The sequence below is a fragment of the Colossoma macropomum genome, unplaced genomic scaffold, assembly GCF_904425465.1.
Source record: "Colossoma macropomum unplaced genomic scaffold, Colossoma_macropomum, whole genome shotgun sequence".
NCBI classification, from domain to species: Eukaryota; Metazoa; Chordata; class Actinopteri; order Characiformes; family Serrasalmidae; genus Colossoma; species Colossoma macropomum.
In genome coordinates this window covers 52,639,636-52,665,598 of record NW_023494792.1, presented here as the reverse complement: position 1 = coordinate 52,665,598, position 25,963 = coordinate 52,639,636, and the positions used below count along the sequence as shown (strand labels likewise).

Here is a 25,963-nt window from a genome sequence, read left to right as displayed (position 1 = left end):
CTCAAAGATGAAAACTTCAAGTACTGTTTAATAGATGGGGAAAGTTTTGGTGGTCTACCAGGTCTCACACAGTAGTTTGAAGTCCCATTTTAACAAATGAATAACTTGTACATAATGGTCGTTTTGACTGAAAATGAAATGAAATAAATTAAAGGGTACTCTCTGACCTTTGCACAGTACGCTATACAAAAAATGCTGCTTGACATTCAATTATCTTTGTTATCGCAAGCCATATTGCAAGAGAAGGGAGTAAACCTTCCCAAAAACAAAAGTCAACACAAGAAATATGTTGCATTCAGAGGCTTAAGGACAACTTTCACCTGGCAACCCATTCTATTCAGACTTATCCTGCCTCTCTTTGGTATCCATCCCTACAGGCCTTTGCATGCACTATTTTCCTTACTGACAGGCCAGGCAGACTGTGTCTCTGCCTTTGTGTTGGCTAAAGCTGTGGATTATATGCAAGGCTAACTGCCTATGAAGACTTGTGAGTGATCTAATACCTGCACTGTGCTTTCTCCCAGCAGCATCATGTGCCACTCCTTGAACTGCAGGACACCACTTATTGACCCTAAATGGCAAGGATGTCACAGGACGCCTACGCATCACCAAACACAATAACCTTTCCCAACTGACTTTTCAGGGTGACCTTATTCCTATGATGGTCTTCCACAGATCCGCATTGATAAAATGAACCCACAGCCTCCAAGACATTACTCTTTCATTTGTCCCTGCCTGAATGTTTACCTTAACTGAAAAGAATTCTTTAACTCACAATAAACCTGTCCCCTGAGCCGAACATTGCCAGTTCTATACAAGATTAGAGCGATTCAAAAAAACAGATCAGTCATTAAAATGGAATGGCCTTGGAGCAGAAAAAAGAAAAAGACTTTCACAAGTTTTACACTTTTAACACCTCTCGGAACTTTGCAAAGGCAAAGCTGCATGTGAAGAGTGAGTTCCTTCAGCTCTCTTCCCCATCACTGGCTGTGGAATGGAGCTCAGGACAAACAGCATTTGAAACTAGAGCTCTATAGGTAGAGAGGCCCCCTTTTTCTATGGCTCAGGACATTCCCTCCACCCCTTCCCCTTTCAGATCCCAGCCTCTCTCACCCCTCTCCCCCCACTGGCACAAAAGGGGAAATCTCAGCATTGTCTTTCACAAGGCTGAGGCTCCACTTTGAAGTTGCTTGGAACTGACACTCCGAATCACTTCTGGGTGCTGTGTTAAGACGTGGGCCAGGGCGGGGCCAGCTGACCCCAGCCCCCTATCCCCCCTCTCCGCCACTACCACACACACCGTGTGAGGCCAGTGTTGAAGGTATGTTCCCAGAGAAGCAGGAGATCAGCAGAAGGAGCGCCGGAGGCAGCCACCCCATCGTAGTTGAAATCTGAGCTCCGAGCAGGAATGCACCCTGTCCCCCCTTCCCACTCTTGCCACCCACCTATCATTGGAGAACCTTCCCCAGATTGACTTCCTCTCAAGATAATGCAATACAAATCAATACAACTGCCATTCTTGACCAGACGTGCACATATTGAATGGTGGCGACCTCTACAAAGTGCATGTGTCCGTCTGGCTAAGCCAAGCTACAGATCCCACCACATTAGTGCTTGTGAGTGACATCCTTTGGTAGAATGAATCCTATCAGATGACATCTGAAAAGGAAAATTCTCACATGCTATTTCTGTCACAGCTGTAAATTTGGGGTAATCATTCCGAGATCCACTTACCCACCAAAGTTCCAAATGTCTTAAGTGCACATTTAAGTGGGAGCTTTCCTGAGGTGGCACATCTCGTCATTGAAGAAGTCACACACAAACACCCAGAAAGCACTGGTCAATAAATGGTCAGTGGTGATAAAGTAACACATTTGCCCTTTCACAGCTCTACACCCCCACTGACTGATAATGGGACCTGCCGTTTAACTGGAGGAAACCATGCTCACTGATCAAAGGGGAAATAACATGTGGGAGATAAAAGCTAATTATCTTGTGAGAAAATGTGCTGCTGTCGTTTAACTAGCTTAACTTGTGTTGGCTCTTAATGTGATTGGCAGCCTTTGGTGCTCCTGTGAAAGGACTCTGCAGGTTCAGTCCTGATCACACCTGCCTCTCTGGGAGTGCGTCTATCTGCAAATCTGCAAGCATGTGTAACATAAGACACAAGCTAAAATCATCAGTGGTTAAAATGGTCAAATATGTATGTCTGGGCCTCAAAAACAGGCATCTTGTTAAAAAAAATAAACATTATTCACACAATTGTCTGCTGTTTTTCATTTCTTACATTTTAAACACTTTCACATGGTTCTGAGGATTATACAACAGGCACACAAAAACATCTGAATAAAAATACATTTTATACAAAATCCTGTTTAAAATATGTGGCTTGTTAAAAAGTGGGTATGCCAGACCATTTACACTGTTAAATTTTAACAGCCTTTCCTTTCAGTAGGTGAACATTTGTCTAATGTAAATGCTTGTGTCTGTAAGTGAGCAGAATTGCTTCTCTGAGAGCCAGTAACAGCCATTAAAGTTTAATGTCAACCAGAGAACACTGCAAGCACTCAAATATTATTTCTAGGTACATGAACATTCATCATTCTACACAAAACTATTAGTGTGCATAACAAGTAAGAGTGACTGTTACCTGTATTGCTGTGTAGCATTTAACCCTCAATATACTAGGCCAGTGGAGAACCCACAGGGCATGCTAGGCCTTCATAGAAGGCCTAATGATTTGTGGGAACTAATTTGTTAGCCATCTGGAAGTCCTAGATTCATCAGTGACTGAAAACACAAGCGGGTTTCAGTCATTTGTTAGAAATGGAAAACAGTGGCAGCTCTACGCCAGGGCTCTGCTACAAAGAGTCTCTGTAAAGCTGCTGCATACAAGGTAAAGTATAACTTAACATCTGTTACAAGGTGTAATAAATTTGCAAGCTTCAAATGTCAATGTTTAATCTAAAACAGCCAAAACATGTTCATGTCCACCAGCATGTAGTGCTAACATGCTATTAAAAATCCCATAGGGGCACTAGCAGAAATGAACAATATTGTATCGTTTTCTTTTCTCTTTTTTTTTTTGGCATTTCGAGTTTTAAATCTATTGGCCTAAACTGAAGGCCTAGCTATAACAGTCACAGTTCGCCACTGTACTATCACTGTACACTACCAACTAAACTCTTTTTCTTTTTTTCAAGTTCCTAAATCTAGCCTTAGTACTAGATTTATTGCAAGAATGATATAAATGAAAAAATTGACTTCTGTAGTGGTCTGTGTCGAATCTGTGATCGCGGTTTCATACGCAATATTACTAAAGAACACTAGACTTTTAGCAGTGGTGTGTGAGTAGTGTGAGTTCCCGAGATTTCCCCCAATACCAAATGGCTTGCCACAACCTGCTGCATTGGAAATAAGTGCTACAGTGAATCGTTTCCCAGCCTACAGTGTTACGCATGCCTTGCAACAACCGCCTGGAGGAAGACTGAGACACACACACACCGTGCTCAGGAATGATAACATCAAAGAATGCTATCTTGGGGGAAAAGAGGGAAAAGAAAAGGAAAAGAAAACCATGGCACCGCTGCTCATTCCACGCTAAAGCCTGCCGTGCGGCAGCTTTTCTCTCCGAAACGCTCAGTGGACTCCAACTCCACTGGATGCCCTGCCTCAATGTGGTCAACAATTCCTCCACAGTTCTCTGGGAAGCATTTAGGTTTGCCAAGGAATAAAAGATAACAAGATAAGCAAGCTCTTCGACAGCCAGTTAAGTCTTGTCTGAACTGTCGGCCCCTTTTCAAGTTCTGACAACACAGAGTAATCAGTTTGTCCACCCCCCACCCCCTGCCAACTGATGAGACAGGCGTGAACTTTTTCCAGCCGCGAGTTGCGTGGGTGTTGCTTCACTGGCAAAGAAAACCAACACAGCTCCTTCAGTTGACTGTCTTGGGTCTTCAGAACGAGTAAAGGGGGAAAGGCAAGAAGCGAGCAGAGATCGCCTACTGTTCTTCTGACTTTACCGTGGCTAAAACCGTCAAAAGCTCTTCCCTTTCCTTTGAAGCAGTAGCCCTCTGCTGCAGAATGCCCTGGCTGTGATCCATGCCTCTTGGATTTCAAAGAATTTACGAGTCAATATTCTTGTAAAATCTTGTCTCCCCCTCCGTGTGTTCTCAGGACTTGTTCTTTGGATATGTGACAGCCTGTTGAAATTGCTGCTGCCTTGCAGACACCCACAGCCGGCCTTGTCGAGAGTTCATGTTGCCCTATTTTTTCCTTACAATAACTATAAAATGGGGCATGTGCATAAATATGGAGCAAAAGTTGCACAGAGAGATTATGTAATGTTAGAGGGCGGCTTCTGGCACAAGTACCTGGGACATCAGTCCTGGAGCATGCAGATACAAGTCTGAGCAGTTCCAGAGCAGAGTGTGCTGGGACAGTGGAAAGCCTCACTTCAAGCAGAGGAAAAGGAGGACTCAGCTTCAGAACATGGTCCACTGGTGTGCCATGTGTCATTTACTAAAAGCTGCCCACTTTGAGTAACTCCCTTGTTCCTCTCATTGTTTCATCAGTTCAGAGCTGCTGGAAGAAATTTCTTTTAGGATGTCTCCTCATAAACAAGACATTCGCCATGGTATTGTGTGCTACAGAATATAGAAAACTTTGCTTGTACGTAGCTGTCAAAGATAGAGAGCTTGATATGTTCCTTGCTTTGTCTTCTGACACTTTCAAACCATTTCTTTTTAAAGTTCCTCTGTGATTGTTGATCATCTTCCCAATCGTAAGCAGTAACAAGGTCATGGCTGGTTGTGAAGGGTCGTGACTTTGACCTGGATTTTGCATTTGTGGAATACCCAGAGTCTGACAGACCCAACATTCCCCCAAATACTTAAACCTGACCAAGAAAGATGCCTCCTGCGAGAACCATAGCTTCTGCACTTAAAGCTCTTGCTGACTTCCTAAATTACAAGGAAAGAGGGTTTGATTCACTATGAGTCACTATGTCCTGCAGATCTGTGATGCTGGATTTTGAAACGATGCTGAGTTCTATTCTCTCAAATCTGATTTTCGAATGCCTCAGCACGCTTGAAACAAGCATGAATTATGCATATAAAAGGCATTTTTTCGACAGCTAAGGCCAAGAGACCACTCTTGCCCACAAGCCATTTTCATTTACCTTGCTAGTAAAACAGAGGAGAAAGTCTAGAACACAAGAGCACGGCTCACATTCACTTTAAACTTAAACTGTGAACACATGGTTTGTGTTTGCGAAAAAAAAAGCAGCTTTCGAACATAGTCTCCTTAGGGCTGCTGACAAGAATTCCACAAAGACAGGAAAAATAAAAAACACTCTGCCTGATTTGATGAGGCAAACTTATCCAAGGACTCCCTCACTACAGGCAGACCCCACAGACGAGCCACCCAGTAACTGTGCCCCTCCCCGCCCCCAACGCTCCTGTGAATAAAGGCCACATGTTCTGTTAAACTGGAGGTGGAAGTGGGGAAAAGGAGCCAGACATCTCCGGGGTGCGGGGCCACAGCGTCGGCTTTGTGATCTCTCCTGGAATGTCTCCACTAGTTCGGCTGATCCTGAAAAGATTCTACAGCTAGGACCCCCCCCCCACACACACACACACAGCACCCCACCGCAGTCAACCTCCATCCCCACACCACCACCCCCCCAATTCCTCTCATCTTGGTCTCCCAATCAACCACCCGCCCCTACCAAACAGCGCTATGAATGGCACCTATCAGACCCAGCCTAAAACCCGCGATTAGGGAGAATTTGCCGAAGGGCTCTTTGTAGAGGAGAAAAATGTCTGCCAGAGCGAGGAATGTGGAAAATTCCTGGCAGGACAAGCAGCCTTTTGTTAGGACATTTTCTTTTTTTTGGTGGGGGGTGTTCTGGAGGGAAAGAAAGGCACAGACAAATTGGATCTGCTCCGTTTAGGAGCCTCCGCTGTTTGAAGTGAAATCAGTTCCCAGAGTTTCTCAAAGGAGAGGGGAAGAGAAGGGAGAGGGGTTGGGGGCAGCGCTATAACTCAGGTTTTAGTTCTGTTCCACACAACGTTTGAGTTTGAGATTTTCTTGTTTTGAGGGTCTGCAAGCTGCGCAGTGGGAACTATTTCAATAGTAGCACGTTTTATGGGATGACATAAAGACTAGAAAACACTTTTCACACAAAAACACCCAAAATGTTGATTATAAAAAGTGGTGGAGAATGTGGGTCTCTCTCTTTCTCAAAGGCTGCAGCCACAAACTCCTTATTGTTATTGATAGCTGCTTAAGTTATTCATAGGCATTTATCCACACATACCATATAGGAGACAGTGTATTTCTTGGAACTATAGGATGCAGTTGTGGTTTGGTCCAGGCGTAAGAGCCGAGAGGGAAGGAATCCATACGAAGCTGTCAGCTCCCAGTATAGTAAGCCGAACAATGCAGATGTTGTGGATTAACCTGTATTGCCTGGAATAATGTGCTTCCTGTGTCCTAATGGTAGTGTCAAAAGAACACTAATAACATGAATATCCATTATTTATTCTAAGGATTCTGAAAAACAGCAAAAGATTGGCTGGAAAAAGTTCAGGCAAAACGATTTATCAAAGGGCTGTGCATTTATTCATGCCATGTCCTACATGCAGTATGATCCTATAAACCATGAAATGCAGCATAAGCTGCATTTCTAAAGATGAACCCACCACTCCAAACAGAGACGTAAAGCTCCAGCGTGCAGATTGGCGATGACAGCGCTAGCCAGTGGCTGATGTTCTTCTCTTTAGTGTTTTCCTCCAACACTCTGCATAAATCTACGTCGCCACTGGCAATTCTCTTTGTTGGTGGAAGTCATCTTCTTTTGTTTGCCTGATTACTCTGCACTTCGGTCTCTGGACTCTCAGAAATGTAATGAATGTGAACTCGATCTTTCCACACATTAATCACGCTAGTTAACTGTGGCAAATTGACAGTCCTCATGTGAGTGTGTCTCCATATCCGTTTGGATCAGGGAAGGGGCTGGAGGGGGGTCTCTCTTGCTTTAAATGTCCTCCACAAGAGAGTGTGAAATTGAACACAAACCTCAAATGTGTACAGCTCCATGCTGACCTCATTTCCTTATTTATTTTTTTTAATAGGGAACCCGAGGCTAGTGCCATTCTCAACATATATACATATACATCTTAGTTTCTTTTTAATACCCTAAAAGCTACACTGTGTATGATTTGGAGACCTCTCTAGTGGAAATGTGCAACTGCATGCATCGTGTGGAAGAATAGGTTTGTTTGAATCTCTTCCCTGAATGGATGACTCTGATGATTGCGAACGCATTGAAAGAGTACTCAAAGAGAACTCCGTCAAAACTTGGTGAAGAACGTATCTTCCCAGAATGTGAGTGAATTATCTACTATAGTCATTATCTCTTCATCAGTATAATATTGTTTTTGCATTGGGAGACCTAAACGTCACATTTGACCTTCTTTTTGAGACTACGCATGTGACGTTAACGTGTAAAGTCATATGACATGACCTGACAAACTGACACATCTGACTCATCTAATGTTTAAATTATTATTTCAGGCTTTACAGGGTGATTTGCAGTGCACGGACACTATAATTGTGTGTGGTTTTTTCCTCCTGACTCCTGACTTTAACAAACAAATCTTACAGTCTAAATAGCATCTGCTATTGGTCAGGGTTTAGAGCACTGGATAAAGGCAAGCTATTTCAATATATGCTTCTATGGAAACGTTCTGAACCTGTCCAGGCTCTCAGTGAAAGACATCAGTGAAGGAATTCACAACTGCAGCCCTGTGTCGGCCCAGCCTTCCCACCCCCTCCACCCTGACAGGAAACGGAGGCAGCGCATGTGGGGCCAGAGCCTGATAGAGGCCTTGGCTTGCGTAGAGGCCTTACCATCAATAATACGCGCCACATACCTTTCCCTGCTCTTACAAACACACCCGCCACCCCCTGCCATCTCTTTCCCTTCCCCTCTTCCTCTTTCTCATGTCAACACCTCTCTGAACGGCGGCGGTTAAAGCTCGATTAGGTGAGTGCCTTTGTGTTGCTCACAGATAATAAAATGGCTGTGGAACGCATCTGATGTTGTCTTATGTAAAATTGTGACAGTTGTGCTTGGTAAGCTCACATTTGCTGGTCAGTGTTGGGGTTGTTACACAAAACAGCACTTCTAAGTACTTCTCCCAAACTGTAATGGGATTAATTTACTCATTACATCCTGGAAAAGTAATCTAGTTACTAATTACTTTTGCATTACTTTAAAACCAGTTGGAAAGTACAGGGGAAAACCCAGTAGTCCTTTTAGTACTGTAATTAGAAAGATATCACCGATCATTTAAAAGGTCACTATCCCTGCCTTTACTCTGAACACACAGCCAGTTATACTAGACCAAATTTATTAACGGATGCTTCTAATTGAGCTGGCAGCAATATTTCAAAAATAGCTACCTAGTAATAAAATCTTTATGAACAAATGTAAAGCTTGCAGAGCTGTCTGACCTGTTTAATTAAGGGTGGGGCTCTCTCTTCTTCATCACCAGGATTTTTATCCATCACTTATCATATTAGCGTGATTAGCTGCCTACAGCAGCGGTAAGTTTATGCGCTCATGCTGCTCATATTCACAGCTGAAGTTGCGCAGTCAGCGGACGCAGGTAATGCACATGCCTGCAAATTACATACAAGGAAAGACAGATTACAAAAAGAAGTGAAATTTTTGTTTTAAATGCATCATGCATAATAATTCTTGCTAGAAATATAAGAGTAACACAAGTAACAAATTCTTATTAACTCCCTAAATGGCCAGGGCCCACTGGCAGGCCCAGAGTTTTATTACACACTTCTATAATCTAAGAATAGCTCAGCCAGTTTGCATTGAAAAGTCAGGAACTAATGTATTATTAACTGTAATCTGTTACACATGGTGTATTACATAGTAGCACCATATTACCACTTAAATGGTAGAAAATAAACATGATTTTCTGGTTAGAAACCTGTAAGATTACTTTGTTTTTGGTGCAGTTTTGAATCTTTTAAGCCCCCATTCATGTTTTGTGAGGGAAGCCATCCTGTATGTTTAAAGCTGCACAGCGTTATCAGTTTAACAGTCATGACAGCAGGTGGGAAAAAAGATCTACTTTGCACTGCTACAGGATGTTCTAAAGCCAGACAACATATCAAAAGTGATTCAGAAAATAGAGTAATGCTACACGTTAAAAGAAAACTTGTTAAAGGAAAGCAGAATGTGAGACAAATATAATTACTTTTCTGCATCTTAAAGCCACAGATGGCGTGTTTCCAGACATTTGAATCATTTGACTTCATTAATGATCTTGATAGATAGGAACTATCAGCGAAATACTATCCTCAATCGTCTCAAGCAGACTTTCTGCTTTATCTCCGTCTCTCTCTTGTGCCTTCTAAGCCTCCCTCCTTCTCCTGTACATGCCTCTTTCTCAACATAAACCTTGAAGTTCCTAGTAAGAGTGCTGATTTAGTTGCTAACTTAGAACATGAATATTAAAATCTCTACCAGAAGCTGCCACAGGAAAGGGGCACAGAAGCTCAAGCAGGTCAGCGGTCCAGGGATAGATGGTGGGCAGTAGAAATTCATTGATGTGAGCCCTGCACACTCTTGTTGGAGGAGCCCAGGCCTGGATGCACTGTACACCCCTGTTGGCAGGAATTTAGGCTCTGGAGCCACAGCAGGAAGTGGGGAGCAAAAGAAGGAAAGATGGGGAGGAGGAGAGGAGAAAGGAAAAGAGCAAGAGGGAGGAAGGGGGAAGGGCTGAGGGAATGTGGGGAATGAAGTAGAGATGTCCAGTGTCTCTGACTTGTGACAGGAGTGGGTCCAAGCCACAAAGTAAACCAAGGATTTTTTTTTTTTTGCCATGGCACCCCACCAAGGAACTACTGGCTGTAGGAACCCATCTTGCCCACAAACATAATAATAATGCTAATAAAACATTTGAGGCATGTTGCAAAAATCTCCTTAAAATAATTAGTACAGCCTGGCCAATAGATATCAAAGAAGGCCAACTTGCCTGACCATGTGGCGCAAAACAAGCAGCGAGCTTTAATCACATAGTGGAGTGCTTCCATTATTTCTCTGGCCTCCTGTGAAGAATGACCAAAGAGAGAAGAGCACCATGGGCCAAAAAAGGCCATTTAAACATAGTCGACTCTGTGTAGTAAACAAAGCGTGTGTGACTCAACACACCATCCCACTGTGACATCCTTTGCACATTGGTGTTTGTTTATGTTTGTTAATAAGGTTAACAGCACACCGCGCTGTTCCTTCCCATTCAGTGTGCGAGTGCAAACATGAAAAGAGCCTGAAAGTAAAAAGAGAGAGAAAGACAGAGGGAGAGAGAGAGAGAGAGAGAGAGAGAGAAAGAGAAAGAGAGAGAGAGAGCACGCAGAGCATCCGCCAAGCCACTGATTCACACTCTGAGTCATAGAGCAGCGGAGGCACTCGGCTGACTGCAAGATCTGCTGGCCAGAAAGCCCGGGGGGCCAAGTTCAATATTTTGCCTGAGAGTCTTGCTGAAGCTATAAAAAGGTTTTGATGTTTGACACCGAATTCCCATCACAATACCCTCCTCCAGCCTTTACACATGCACAAAAAAGAGGGAAGAAGAAGAAGAAGAAAAAAAAGGAAAGAAAGGAAAAAAAATCTTTTCACACTTTGGCAGAGGCTGAGGGTTTTCCGAGCCTCCCCACCGCAGTCCGAGACTGTTGGATGATTCCCAATCACAGCGCTCATCCCCCCCTTCTCCACCTCCCCCTCCTTCCCCACTGCCAGACTCTCCCTCCTGTTTCCCTGAGCTCCGATTCCGCTCCTCACCACCTGCCAACATTGTTTGTCCCATGGCCAAGAGCAGCACAGCCTTGTGTGAGAGGAGAGTACTTCCTCTACACCCCCCTGCCTGGCCACCCGCACCCCACACCCCCTCTACTCATTCATTTACTCATTCTGCTGCCTTTTCCAAAGGCGTAGGGCCGGAGTCTCGCTAGCGTTAAGTCAGTAGTGACTAATACCCCCCCAAACCACACACTGAACTAGCAGTGACTCCTAGAGCTTTAATCGGGCCTGAGATTTTTAACTGAACGCCAGTATATTTTGAGTCCAACCTGACCTGACCCACAGTACAACTTTTTAACTCAAGTATGGACAAAATAGATTCTGTCCAAAACTGACTCAAGTCCAACTACCACCAACCTGAGACGTATCATTCCTAAAGATACCACCTGTTGTCACCTTGTAGTATTGGCCTTGTGGACCTCAGTGTCAGCAATGCAAGTGACTCCAGCTGGCCAGAATTACAAACTGTTGAACGTAATAAAAGCAAAAAGCAAGAATAAAATAGGGATAAGCACAAGCCAAAATCCTTGGATCCAACTTCCAAGCTGGAAGACGGTCTATGAAAAGCCAGAACGGGAAAACTGTACTGAACAAAACATTTGAGAAACAATGTCCAAATCAAAGCATTTCAAGCTCTACTGACTTCCTTGAAAGTGAGCAAGAAATGAAACCATGGGTTAAAAGCTATAGGTGATGTCGCTTTGGTCATAGCATACACCGCCCACACTCAGGGGCTGACCCAAGGGCCTCTGACCCAAGGGCCGATCCGGTCCAACAAACGCTGTTGAGGAAACCAACCGAGGGAAGTGGAGCGAAGCACCTGGGAAGTGAGCAAGCACCATGAATCAGGATCCTGTCTTCCACCTCATATCAAAGGAATTCTTGGCACTAAAGCACGTGGATGTCTTTGCCTCACGCCCCTTTCCTTGCACCGTTTGTCCTGGCCTTCTGCCTGTTGCAGTGTCCCTTGTGGAACAACTTCTATGGGAAGACACAGCGAGGCATAAATCTATTGTCTTTGCCAGCATTCCTGTTTCTTTCCATGGCAACAAATAGGCAGGGTTGCCGGCTGAGGAGCTGAGTGCTGAAAAACCTGACTCGATTGCTGGCGCGAGAAAGGGGTTGAACTGCACAGAAAGTGGATAAAGAGCTTCTTCTCTCTCCACTGTAGTCCGGCTTGCTTGGTGAAGAACCAAATGCATAAAACTCGGTGGACACCAGCCAGTTGGCAGCGCGAAAGGGGAACTGCTGTGCACAACTGATTAATGCTAGCTGTTTGAGGACAAAGATTCCCCCTTCCAGTCTCCCCCACCCTGCCAACAGCAAAGCTCGTCCGCTTGGCACGGCAGACCTTGTCCATCTCAGCACCTGTGCAGGGTGCACACTGGGAAAAGGAAGAGGGTGACCATAAATCAGGTCTTTGGGCTGCTTAAAGAGATCTACCTAGCAGCCCTGGTGCTGGGATAGAGGACTTACTGAATGCCATCCATAGCAGGTGTCCCTGCAGGATGGATTTTTACCAATTAAGGAGCTAAACAATAAAAAAAACACCAAACATCTCAGATTCTACATGCTCCTAAATGTCAGGCCCAAAAAATTCAACCTGAAAAGGGAAAAGACATCTGCTGTATCCTTGTAACTCAGGATCATGAAGGGAAAAGGTAGTTGTTAACACCACTTTCTGGAGACAGAAAGAAAAAGGGATGGACATGTGTTGTTCAACAAGAGAGAATCCCTCCATGTCAGCATTCTTTGCAGGATCAACCTGCCAAGGTCTTTGCCAGAGACATTTCTCTTTTTCTTATCACTCTGGGGGAGGACAATTCCAATTGCAGTGAAGAACATCTCTAGATATCATCCACACCACCTGTGGAAAATGACGTCAGTTATTCAAGGACTAAAAACACCAATAGACGTTCATCAAGTTCACTGTTTGTGTCCGAAACCATTGAAGTTTATTCACACTAACCTTTTTGCACACACTTTTTTTAGTTCCTACATTCTTTTGAAGTGCTGTAGTGATATTATTATGTGCATTGTTTTAGGCAAATAATTGTGAAAAATCATAATGACTTGATGTTAAATTTTCGTTCTATATCCAGATGACCAGTCCAGGACTTTACCTCTGGCATATCTCCACCCTTTTGAAACAAGGATATTTCATGTTTAAGGTTTCAGGGAGAAGCAGCTATAGAGGCTTAAACAGTGGTCCAAACAAAATTAAGCATGTTACAAAGGGAGGACAGTGGACAGCAAAAAAACAGCTGGTAGGGGTCCCTTTATGATTTTCCATTTCAAAATGTTTTTAACTTTCTGGCGAGACTTGTTACATGCGCACTCTCTGTTTCCTCTGGGGATAGATATGGATAAACACTACTTTCTTTCCCTCCCGGTGGCCAGAGTCACCTTCTTCCATTAACCATTTAGGGGGGTTGGGGATGGTTGGTGGGGGGTGAGGCGAAGGAAAACATTCCAGTGGCCCCTTGTAGCCAAAAAGGATATGCTATAATTAGTTCCAGGAGGGCGAGCGGTAGCTGAATGAAGAAAGCTGGCTTGTTTATCCAGGAAAGGAACGGCAAGGCTCTTGACAAGTCCACCCTGTATACGCAGAGGCGGCCGTGTGGCTATGGTAGACTCCTGGGCCACGCCAATTCATCTGTGACAAACTAAAGCTACCAAACAGACCATAACCTAGGCTTTCAAGGGCACACAAAGTCACCCATACATGAGGACGGGCCTGCGGACACGCATTTGCTCAGTTCATTCATAGAAAAAAGAGAAGGAAAAAAAACAAAAAAACAAACTCGGTGCTCTGCCCCTGACCGCACTGGTTGAGTTAATGGGCGATTCCTGGTGTGCGTCACGGCGCTTGGATAAATGGCACCCATCCGCAAATGCAGGCCTTGGACTTGCAGAGCTGTCGGTGAGGAAACTGTCATGCTCCTACAGCACGCTGCCTCTCTGACTCACTCTCATTCATAAACTCACTGCCGACACATCAGAGAACCTTCCACAGCACAGCTCACTCTGTGTCACAGGAGGTTTTAAAAGTCCTACAACACTGGCCTGTCTCAATGGAGGACAACTCCTCTACTACTTCCTTACTGCAAAAGAGTATGTCTTGGCAGATGAATACATCTTGAATCTGGTCAATGTAGCTAATATATAGACTATTTATAATAGTCTACTATTTATAATAGACTATTATAAGACTATTTAACTTATTTCTAATATTTTTTACCTTTATTACACATTTTATCTAGTGAAAATATGTTATTCCATTCAGGTTTTTTTGCTCAAAACAAGCAAAATTATTTGTCGAAACAAGCAAGTTCACAACAGAACAAGACAACAAAAAGAAGCATTTGGAAGTTGAATTATCTTATAACACTCTTTTAACAATCTCAAAATGTGAAATATTAACTAGATTTAAGATGTTTTACCTTGACAAGAAATCAGTTTTAGCATACACCATAGTTCAGCACATAATATATACTTATACATAATACACACTTCTGTGCCAAAGTTTGAACACCGCCAGTCAAATCACATGTATCATTGATTTTCTAAGTGAAAATGAGTTAACACATCATCTACAGGGAGCAAACTCAAATGTGACATCTTTCTGCTAATTTTACTATTTATTTGCTACATTTAACATATTGGGGAAAAACATTTTTGCACAGGACACATTTTATCTTTTATTTATTTTTCCAATATCTTAAATTCACCAAACAAACAGCAAATGTGCACTTACGCATTTAATGTGCAAGTCTGTCGCTCTCTTTGATATGGGGTCAGATGCATCACCCTTCCACAACCCACCTCTGGTCACTGACTAACTTTTGCCCAGACTGAACTTTATTTGACCTCTGTTTCATAATGTTGCAGTTTACAGGTAAAACCCACTGTCAGCAAAGGCCGCTCTTGTAATTTAGAGTAGAAAGTCATCGCTTTGTGGTTGCAGTCGATCAGTTTCTTTGCAGGTTTGGTTTCAATTCTGGCGTATCAATTTCTGCACCTCTTTTCTGTTCTCTGTGAGAGAAACAGCATTTGTAATGCACTCCATTCTCTGTTTGTCCAAGACAGTGACATCAGTGTGTGGGTGGACAGAGCATATGTGTGCGAGTAGGCGATGTACTGCGTAGGTGTGTGTACCTGCGGCACGCAGGCACCATGAAAGAGCAGCCGAACGCGCCTCTGGGCATCGGCCCAGAAAAACAGCGCAATAAATGGGATCTTCTTTATCAGCCCAGTCCAAAGAGTCCAGCAACAGTCAGCAGCAACAGCTAGAGTTATATCCTCATAATGCACCCCCAGCCTCGCCATGCGCCCATTCTGCTGTTGGGTGGAGGAGAGCAGTCGTAACCCCCTACAAGCACATCTCACAGCCAAGCACCTTCATCTTTTCAACTCATATTAAAGTTATGACACATGCACAGACTTTCAAATACTAAGAAGTGCTTTACAATGCTAGTTAAAATGGGGGTGGCCAGACACATGAAAGCGAAGGGTGTTTTGGATCTGCTCAGCTCACATGTGACCCAAATCGCATTCCTGGATGATACAGTAAGCCGGGTCATGTTTTCCTCCAATACAAATGCACTCATTTCTCTGTAGAATAGATCATTCCAACTCACTAGTCCAAGTTTCTGTAATAGATATGAATGCAAGCAGGGATGTAACTGCTCAATTGTCCACAAATGACTGCAATGCTGCAGCAGGGAGAGAAATTGTAATACTTGTTTAATGGTTTAATCTTCATTTAACAGTGACCTCATAACATGACAAATGCAAACATGTCTCTAGGCTGACATGAAATAATCAGCAATGGATCCCATGATAGTCGCCAGTGGACGAAATACTTCTTAAGGCACACTCGACCCCATTCTACTTGATGCGACTGGTGAGAAGATACATCGCGCATTACACTCATCCTGCTGACACAGCAGTTCCCACTTGCTCAACACAAGTTTGTAACAAACAAATCATTTCATTGATAACTTGGTAGATGTGATTTTCAAACTCACTACATCCTGCAACGTCATAACATCAGGCCATAGCCTATAACTGACAACAGTGTAGTCATCACTCTACCAATTAAAACGATTCCGCCCTACAGTGATAAAAAATAATAGTGAGATTGTGTACACTTCAATGACAAACCAAGATTCACATAAACACGACTAACACTGCATATAAAGCATGTGTCCACTCACCACAGGTACAACTTTTGCACAATGAAGATAACATGTTGAGGAAAAACATTACAGCAAACTTAAAACCTAAACCTAATCATCCTAGGCTAAAGTATTCTACCACAACCAGTGTGAAAAGTGTTCATGGACAATTTATGTCTTCAGTCATGTATGATGACTTGTTGCATTGAGGTAGACATTTGCTTTGACATTTTGACTATAGCCCATTTCAGCTTTTGTAGTAAAAGAGCAAAAAACCAAACTCACAGACCACCGTCGACGACTTTTTAAAGTTTGTTTTTGGCTTTGGAAATGAATAGCAAATGACGTACTCTACTCTCTTGGGGATGGGAAAAGCATATAATCGCAGGTGGAGCAGCAAATTCAAACACTGGTGTACTGATAAAGAACTGAAGAACATTTCTTGAGGCAATGGCGGATAGCATACCTTGCACATCCATGGTCAATTGGATGTGGAGAGCATAATGATTTAAATAATATAATATAATGACAGCATAATATAATATAATGACGGCCATAATATAATGACAGCAGTCACAGAACACAAATTTATCTTAGAAAAATGCAGCTTAATAAATGATTTTTTCCTATCTGATTGTGTGGGCTGTGATCAATATGGGTAGGCCCAGGCCTACCAAACATGTTTCTACACACTTCTGAATCTTTCAAGTTAGTTTGGTGGTCTGCTGGCCTGAGGAGAAAAACCACAAGGACACACAAAGAGAGCGAGAGAGGGAAAGAGAGGGAGCGCTCAGCCTACAGAAAATTCCCATTCCCTCATATCTGCGACTGTTTTCCTGGTGGCACTTTTAACTGCCCGCGGCTCTCCCTACAGGGCCATCAATCAAACATGTCACTTACGGGCTGATAAACACACACGGTTTTTAAGCTATCTATGGAATTACTGAAGTGTAGCTGTGGTCAGCGTGAAGTCTAAACATTTTCTTTAACTGATAACACAAACATTTGCACAATCTCGTTAAGCACACAGCGACGAGCAAGCAAGCAGCGGTGAGGCTGAGTAGAAAGTCTGCGGTGCTTTCCCAGGCACAGCCTTAAGCCTAGCCCTGGATTAAATTGCAGTGATTGATGGCGATTCCCCATTGAAGAAAATCCTTTTAGTCCATGACTAGGTCTAATCTGGGCCCCTGAACATGCCCATAGTGTATTTAAAACCGCATGATCAATATAGCTGCCAGCGTCCATTGAAATCTAATGATAACCAAGAAGTTTATATTACATTTAATGTGTTGTTCAAAACAAACTATAATAACTAGAGAAATAGGTATGCTGTGATTCTGAGTACGGAATCAGCTGTGATATTTATAAACTATTATGAACTATTCATGAAAAGTCTTCGCTCAGACTTTGTGAAGGCTGTTTTTGGTTGGTACACTCGTAAAAATAAAGGTGCTAAAAGTTCTAAATAACCTTTCAATGGATTGTTCTTTAAAAAAGACCATTTTTGTAAATCAGATGAGCATAATAGCATAAAGATTTGTCCCTGAACCATCCATTTCGGCCAAGAACCATTCAGAAAGAGTGTAACCAAACACAATTCTTGGTTTAATTTTTATTGTTAGTGAGCTCATTTGATATGAGCACAACTTTTTTGGCAATTGCTCTCTGATTACTGTTGTCTGCTGTACAGTTAAATTAGAGATGGTAAAAGAAGAGCCTACCCATTTCCTTGGTCTTCCTCTGGGTCTCTTCTCCCCTGTGGTCTCAGCTTTCTGTGAACATCAACAAATACGAATTAGCGCCATTCATTTTTATCAAGTACCAATATGCATAACATGCCAGAAACCAAGTTTAGCTTGACGTTCCACATTGTACTGAACATTTTACAGAAGGACAGTGAATAGGGGGCTTCTTGTCTTTTAGCCGAGCAGCACCAACTGGTGCTTGGCTGTGTAAGGTATATCCAGGCCTCTGACAAGGAGCTGTCTATGTTGCTGTGAGTGCACAGAGGTTTTTTCCCAGCCTGGGCAGCATAATATTTCACTGGAGGAATTTTATGCCATTCACGTGTAAATGAGAGGACCATTATCAGCAGGCCCACGGTCCAGATAAGGAGCGTGACGGACAGTTATGGGGTTTGGATCACACTATGGACCACTCAGTAATGGCCAGGCACTGATATGGAATATCTAGGATTTCTGAGATTTCTTTCATCAGTTTAAAGTTGATATAAGCATGAGGTTTAATTGTCTCATCTCGTTTTGCCTCAGATGTTCGACCTAAGCTTGTGAGAAATTTCAGCAGGAGAAAGAAATATTTAGCTTGTGTTTATAGGATGTACTGAAATGCAACACTGAATACCTACCGCTCTCGTGTTGTTTTTTAAGGCTGAATAATCTAATTTGAGTTTCATACTACAACAGAAAACTATAGAGCCGCACCCTTCTGACTTTGTGGATTGGATAAATGATATTGGTAGCAGCTTCTATGATGTGAAAGTCTTCCACTCTGTTAGCTGAGCTGAAACTGTTCTTTGGAGCCAGAAGGCTCTTACCCTGTTAGGTGACTTGTAAAGCTGCGAATATGTGCCCTGCTGTCGCAGTTGAAGACAATTAACAAGACAAGACGCATGTCAATAATTGATAGGATATAAAGTGCTCTCGCTGGCTGCAGCCTTTTGTCATTCACAGCCCTGCAAGAAACCTTATCCAAATCATCAAACATCTATGAATTCTGCGAACGACTGAGGAAGGACAGGTGTCAAAGATGGCGCACCGATGTGAGCAGTACACCAAATCTGGAAAGGTACAAACCAATACTGAAGGTACTCAGGGCTTACTTATGTAGATTTCTTAAAGCTACATCATGTAAGTTTCTCTCTGGTGGAAATGCATCACTGCACGCAACATGTGGAAGATATTTTGTGAAATAAAAGAATCTGAGGATTGTGAGCACATTAAAAAGAGTATTTAAGGAGAACTTTGTCAACACTTGTTATCATCATCATATCTTCATCAGTATACTGTTGATTTTGCATTTGAGATCTAAACATTGAGCTGGAGCTTCTTTTTGAGCCTGTGTGTGCGCGATGTTAACATGTAAAGACGTATAACGTGACCTGAAAAACTCCTGCGAAATTCAACCCGACACCTAAATTACTATTTCAGGCTTTACACGGTCACTCATAGCAGTGCATGGACACCATATTTTAGTTGACTAAGTTATGCTACTTCTTTCAATTTGAACAAAGGAATCTTATACAGTGCTGCTTTAAATACATTCCACAGTGGTGGCCACTTTCTGTGGTCAGACCAGAACAGTATCACTCTGTTCATGAAGCTTACAACATGACTGAATGAAATAAGAGGAGGTTCAACTCTGAATCTTTTAAAAGTGGCAACATTTTATACATTCCTCCTAGTCTATCGGACAGCGTGAACAAATAGTGTAAAGAGTGATCAATGTTGTATGTGACGGGTTCAGCCCTGCGTGCTTCGGTATTCTTTCTCTGACTGTGTAAGGGTAGCATTATGGCGACTCGCGTTACCGCTCCTCCAACAACCGCAGTTTGTTTTAAATACCCCAAGGACGCTTTATCCCAGTCCTCAGCAAAGGCCCAGCCGCGCAGGCGAAACATTAACCTGAGTGTCACGGGAATCACCATGGCTGAGCTTCGAGAGAGGAGACAGCCTCCTCGGGCTCATCCCTGGTCTGACTGCAACTGCCAATCACCTTAACGCTTCACTTCACATCTGACCGCTTCGCTAACTCATACAACTTGCATGCTTTAGACATGGCATATCAAATTCTGAAGCCAGAGGATGGCTAGTCTCATTTTATGATTTATCATTTATCATCAGCTGTTAACTGTATTCTTCAGTTCGAACCTTAACCCAAGAAGGTAGTCATTGGGTCACCAACAGGCCTTAGGCCTCTCTTTGCCTTTTTTGTTCGTCCCTCCATGCGTCCGTCCCTGTCTGTCTTTCTGCATGTGTCTCTCTCTGGCCAATCTGTGTCTCCTTACCCAGCTCTTGGTTTGGGATGCTGCATTTTTAATCAGGATATTTAATGGTCTGTAAACCTACCCCTTGATCAATTAATCATAGCTGCTTCTGCGTGTCTCGTCCAGCCCTGCAGCCCAGCCTTGTGCCTACTTCATGCGCACGCCTAGCGGCCAGCTTCGAGCAGATCTCTACGCACTCACTCACCCCACTCTGACACGAGGACACAATGGCATGCGTTTGTGAAGGAGAGGGACTATTGCTCATTAAGGGTGCAGAGGTTGTTGGGGGGAGAGGCAGAGCGAGCTGGACTTGCCCTGCCAGACCCCATTTTGTGAAGGGAGGGTTTAAAATTAGCCCCCGAGTCCATTGTATCAAGTTCAACAATGACCGCTCTATGGAAAATATTCCAGCTCTTCATTAGGGGCCAATGTATTGAGCAGATGATCAGAGTGTGTGGTAACTGCTGGCTTTCTGAACGTGGATAAGACTGTGTTAACAACCAGCCAGGTCATCCTTCCAGATTTAGCCTGGCCTGTTCATATGATACAGTCTATATTTTGGAGCAGTACTTTGGTAATTAAGAGCTGTGAATGGCAGGGCTACTGGAGGAAGGCAACTGCGTTTTAGACAAATGCAAAGATGGATTCAAGTCTTTATAAAAGACTAGATTCAAATCATAATTAGACTATTAAAAATAAAGTTGCAAAAAGGGTTCTTTGGAGTAATGTCATAAAGGAACCATTCTTGGTTCCCTCAAGAACCTTTCAATTGAGTGGTATCAGCTGCATTTTTTAAAGGTACATCCATTGGGGTTCTTAAGGGAATCAAACATGGTTCTTCTACAGCATCCAAAGAATCCTTTTAGGTGACTTTATACTTAAAGTCTTTAAGAAGCAGTTGAAGAACTATTTTTGATTCGAATCGTTCTAAAGGTCTGGAGGGCAAATTGTAAATAAACTCGTTAAACTAATAGTGCCAAAAAGGAATCTCTGGAGCGCCATCATAGCACCATTATTGTTTCCCTAAATAACGTTTCAGTTTGGTGGGTTCAATTGAGAACCATCTATTGAAAGGTTCTAAATGGAATCAAAACTGGTTCTTCTTTAGCATCACTCCAAAGAATCTTTTTGGTACTCTTATTTTTAAATAGTAGTAATTTGGATTCAAATCTTTCTGAAAGATTAACAGTCTCAAACAAGTTTTAACTATGTTGCAGTGGCACAAATACGTCCATAGTGAAATCTTCAAAGAATCAATGGCTTGATCATACACAGAGTTTCATATAGAAGATCACTGGGTGCTCATGTCAGTCTATGTTCCTTTACACATATCAGGCCCTTAACTACGCTTAAGAATCCCCCAGGTTGAGTCTCTCCTCTGTTTGGTTTAGCCAGCAGAGTTTGGGCAACAGTTTGGGGGTCAGAGCGAGGAGCAGTGCTTTTAAACCCGGGGACGAACACTTCAGTTCAATCATTAAAGCGGTAGGAGCCGATGAGGATGATTGATTCGGGGTGGGAGAGCAAACCTTGTGAAAAGTGTTCCTAGTCAGGCGCCTTGGCGATTTCGACTCCTTTCATCTTAGCAGATTTATCTACGCACTGTTTATCATAACAACGCCAAATGAGATGAAACAGGATTATGGTGGCAGAAAAGTGCTTGGGCTTTTCAAAAGCGGGCCCGTGACTGTTTACAGTGGTACCTTAATGCGGAAGAGAGCAAGCCGAGCTGTCAGCGAGTCATTAACAGAGGCTGATCCCACCACCCCACCCCTCTCCTACCACCAGCAGATAAATGAAGACATCCAAACTCCCCCCATGGCTTGCAGATGAGAATCACACACTAATACTTTTAAACCAAAGATTGCAGTTGATGTCGGGGGGGAACTTCCCACTTACAACAGTCCAGATCAGACCACACAGGCAAAAAAAGAGGGAAATGTTAATGACTTCATCAGTGGCTGCCCTAGAGAGCTGATTCTGCTTTTAGAGGTCTTGGTGCGATTTTAACACCAAGTGACTTTAAAAATGATTGATTAAAAATAAAGGTGACAAAGCGTTCTTTGGATTGATGCCACAGAAGAACCACTTTTGGATTCCCTAAAGGACCTTTCAGTGGAAAGTTCTTTAAAAAAACGTAACTGAACCCACTCAACTGAAAGTGGTTCCGTGGCATCCAAAGAAGCCTGCTTGGCACTGTTATTTTTAAGATCATAGGCCTTTTTGGTAACACTTTACTGAAGGGCAACCTTTATAAGGCTATACAATTCCAACATAATCCCTTTATGGCACCTGACATAAACATGTACAGACATTTATAAAGGCTTATTCCAACAAGCATTGAAATAACACTTGCTGAGGTGAAACTGCATCAGAATTGACAAAGGCCTGTATTATTATTGACGCTTGTTAGAATATGCCTTTGTAAATGTAGGCTTATGTCAGTTGAAAGGCTCATGAAGGTGTCATGCAGCCTTATAAATGCTGCCCTTCAGTAAAGCGTTTTTTAAAATGATATCAAGTCATAAACTGTGGCACTGGAGACGCAACAGCAAACTGGGTGTATATTCATGTTTACATGTATGTATGAAATGTATGTCTGGTGGGGTGCATCAGGTACGTAGGGCTGCATGATGAAACATGCAAAGGTGGACGCAGCTCACTGCACACTGGACTGAGTCCTCTGCCCACCTGTAAACATGCCACTGAAGCTTTCCAACTGAGACGTTCCCATACCACACACATACATGAACAGCTTGTTAACATTTCCCACATGCCTTTAAACTTCAGTTGCGAGTACTGTCTGATTTACAAAAGCCCTTACAAAAGTCAAGTCATTCATTCTTCTTTATCAATAAAGCCAAGTGAGGCACATCAGGACACAGCACGCACGAAAACATGAATGCACGAGAGGAAAAAACAGCGTGTTGTGTTTTCACACTTAACCGGCGGTGAATGAGGTGCCACAGGAGCTGATGCATGTGTGTTTTGCGAGGCTGTGGAGGTGTGCAGCAGTAGTCTGCTTCTCACCTTCTGCGCTGCTTTGGAGGGGCCCTTGTTCTTGCTTCCTTTGGGGCGGCCCCTCGGTCGTTTGGGGACAGGCTCGCCCGTGGGTTCCTGAGGAGAAGAGAAGGTGAACGCAGGACTGTGAGGACAGGAAACAAAGCCACCCCCAACAACAAGCACCCTGCTCTCCCCTGCCCACTACTCAACCCAACCCAACCCAGGCCAGGCCAGGCCAGGCCAGGCCAGGCCAGAGAAGACATGGCCCTTTTTTTTTTCAACAATGCACTCATTTAACCAGAGCTCTCCTATTTATGAATCAAGACCAAAGAGACGGACAAAGGTTTTGCACACGTGTCTGAAGAGGGGGTTGTATGCGTGAGTGTAGTCAAAGTTCATTTATGAATAAATAAGAATAACCAGTAAGTAATAATATGGGATTGTTTCTCATATAAATACATTAGCAGTCCAAAAGACAATAGTATTATACACGAAGTGTTTAGAATTAACTTCATATTTAATTTAATAATTGACTTAATTGACTTGCTTTCAGCTAGGCTTGGTGGCAATGGACAAATGTGCAGAACATATTTATTTTTTCACCTTGTTTATATACTTATTTTGCCTAGTGATCATGTTTTCTATTTATAAGAGAAAATTAGGTAACACTTTATTTGAACGGTCCACTTTAGATGCTTTGTAGATACTTAATTTACTTTCAAGTTACAATCAACTAAATATCTACTAAATTGACAATAATTTTCTTTAACTCTAGACATGGCTCTAATCCTAACCCTACCTAACTCTAGACATGGCTCTAACCCTAACCTTACCCTCAACCCAAAACCTAAATCCAACCCTAACCCTGGTGCAAATCCTAACCCTAAACCCACCACTGTTTTGAATCAACTGCGCTTCAACAGACAGTTTGTTAACAATTTGAACATCTGTAGACAATCTATAGGGGACTATAGTGGACTGTCCAAATAAAGTGAGACCGAAAATTGTATTCTGCACATTTATCCAAGCCTAGTTGAAAGCATGTCAATTAAGTCAATTATTAACTTAAATATTAAGTAAATTGTTATTTTCCATTTCCAAATTCAACTAAATATGATACTACACATAGTAGTCTGTTCAATATCATTGCTGCAGATCATCCACGATGCTCACGTCTGTATTACAGATTAAATCTAAGTATAATAAGAAATGCTATTGTCTCTGCATTTGCATTGTTTTAATTGGTCGAGTTTTTTCACGCGCTCGTTTCTGCACTGTCGGCTCCTCATCCTTCCACCATCTCGTGCAGGCGGTTTGCAATCACGAGTGAAAGCCTGATTCACTCTGTTCTTCCTTACGACGGTCAGTCGAGTCTTTTTAAGCCGGCGTTTCTCCCAGCGTTGCTAGTACGAACCCAGACTGCATGTTCAGCCTCTCTGCGCTGGCAGAGCTTAGCGGGCTTCAGCTCCTATCAGCGGCGAACGCGCGTTCAACAGGTCTGCTGAAGCCGTTACGGAGCGAGAGGTCGCGCTTTGGTCACAGGGGTCGCAGGCGCTGCAGTAACGAAGTTACTCAAAATCCACACAGTTTGCTAAAAAAAGACCCGGTAGGAAACACGCAGCTCGCCCCGCACCGCCATCCCGCGCGCCGTTCCCCCAGCGCCGCGCACGAGCTCGTCGGTTTATTCGCAGCGGCGCTGCACTGCTGAACGGCGGCAGCGTGCGCGAGCGCGACAGGAGCTCACGTCTGCACGTTTTGGGCGTTTTTTTTTCGGAAAGTACCGCGCGTGCATAAAGCTTTTAAAAAAAAAGAAAAGTTAAAATGGCTCTAAACGGCAACCGGCGCGCGCTAACCGAAAGCCTATACGTCGCGCGGCGTGCACTTTCCTCGTGAATGCATTGCAAGCCGAGACGCGCTTTGCACGTAAGAACGCTACGAATCCAGGCGCGTGTAAACAGACGCGCGCAGACCGCGTGCAGCAGAAATCAAACCCCGAAAAAAGCTCGAGCTCCACTGACCTGCTGCGGCTTCCTCGGTCTGCCGGGTCCCCTCTTGGGAGGCTCTGCAGGGCCGGGCTGCTCCTGAGAGCCAGAAGCCTCTTCGCTGCCGCCGCCTTCCTCTCCGCGCGCGCTCATCTCGTGACCTGGGAGCGAAGCGGGTGCAAGAAATCCCCTCGTGCGCCGTCCGTCCGTTCCCCGCAGCACGGGCTATGACTCGCGCAGCACCGGACGTCCTGCTGGCGGAATACGAGAGAGGAGGAGGTGGAGGAGGAGGAGGAGGAGGAGGTGGTGGTGGTGAAGGAGGAGGAGGAAGGTGGTGAGGGGGTGTGCTGTGGGTGAAAAAAAAAAACAAAAAACAAAAGATAATTTAGGAAAGAAAAAAAAGTTCAGGTGAGGTGGGATGCAAAGTGAGTGAAGAAAGCACGTGCTGCCCGGTTGAGCAGGCTAGCCTATTTGGCACAGAGGAGGAAAAAAGAATGAGTGAGTGTGTGTGTGTGTGTGAGAGAGAGAGAGAGAGAGAGAGAGAGAGAGAGAGAGAGAGACAGAGAGAGAGCGTCCTGTTGAGAAGTGGGTTGGATGGGGGTGGATTTAGTAGTAAAAATCAGCTCGTAATCGATGGCGATTTCAGTGCAGAGCGTGAGCCCTAACGAAAGATTCCTCTCGGAGGCTCGGGCGCGCGCTCGGACGGACAGACGGACAGAGGCTTCAGCCAGCGGTCTGCAGGGCTCAGACGGTCTGTACACTGACTCATTAGAGGAAAATAAATAAATACAAATAAATAAAGCGCGCAAGAAACTCTGCCCTCGCTGCCCACATGGAAATAAGCGCAGTGAGTGGACGAGGCTGAGCTGTGGATGTATTTATACATTAAACACCAGAAGAAAGAGACCAAAAT

The 25,963-nt window shown here is 43.7% G+C and overlaps 1 protein-coding gene across 1 annotated transcript in view; it reads right to left on the bottom strand.

Annotated features, from left to right (window-relative positions):
* The window catches only part of hmga2 (high mobility group AT-hook 2), a 38,414-nt gene extending 12,991 nt beyond the window's left edge, over nt 1-25,423 (bottom strand). The window contains exons 1-3 of the mRNA XM_036577564.1: nt 25,087-25,423; nt 23,096-23,182; nt 17,787-17,837 (exon numbers count right to left, since the gene is read on the bottom strand). Of these exons, the coding sequence (XP_036433457.1) occupies nt 17,787-17,837; nt 23,096-23,182; nt 25,087-25,203 (255 nt within the window). The 5' untranslated portion in view covers nt 25,204-25,423. The remainder of the gene's footprint in view (nt 1-17,786; nt 17,838-23,095; nt 23,183-25,086) is intronic.
* Nucleotides 25,424-25,963: the final 540 nt, after the last annotated feature.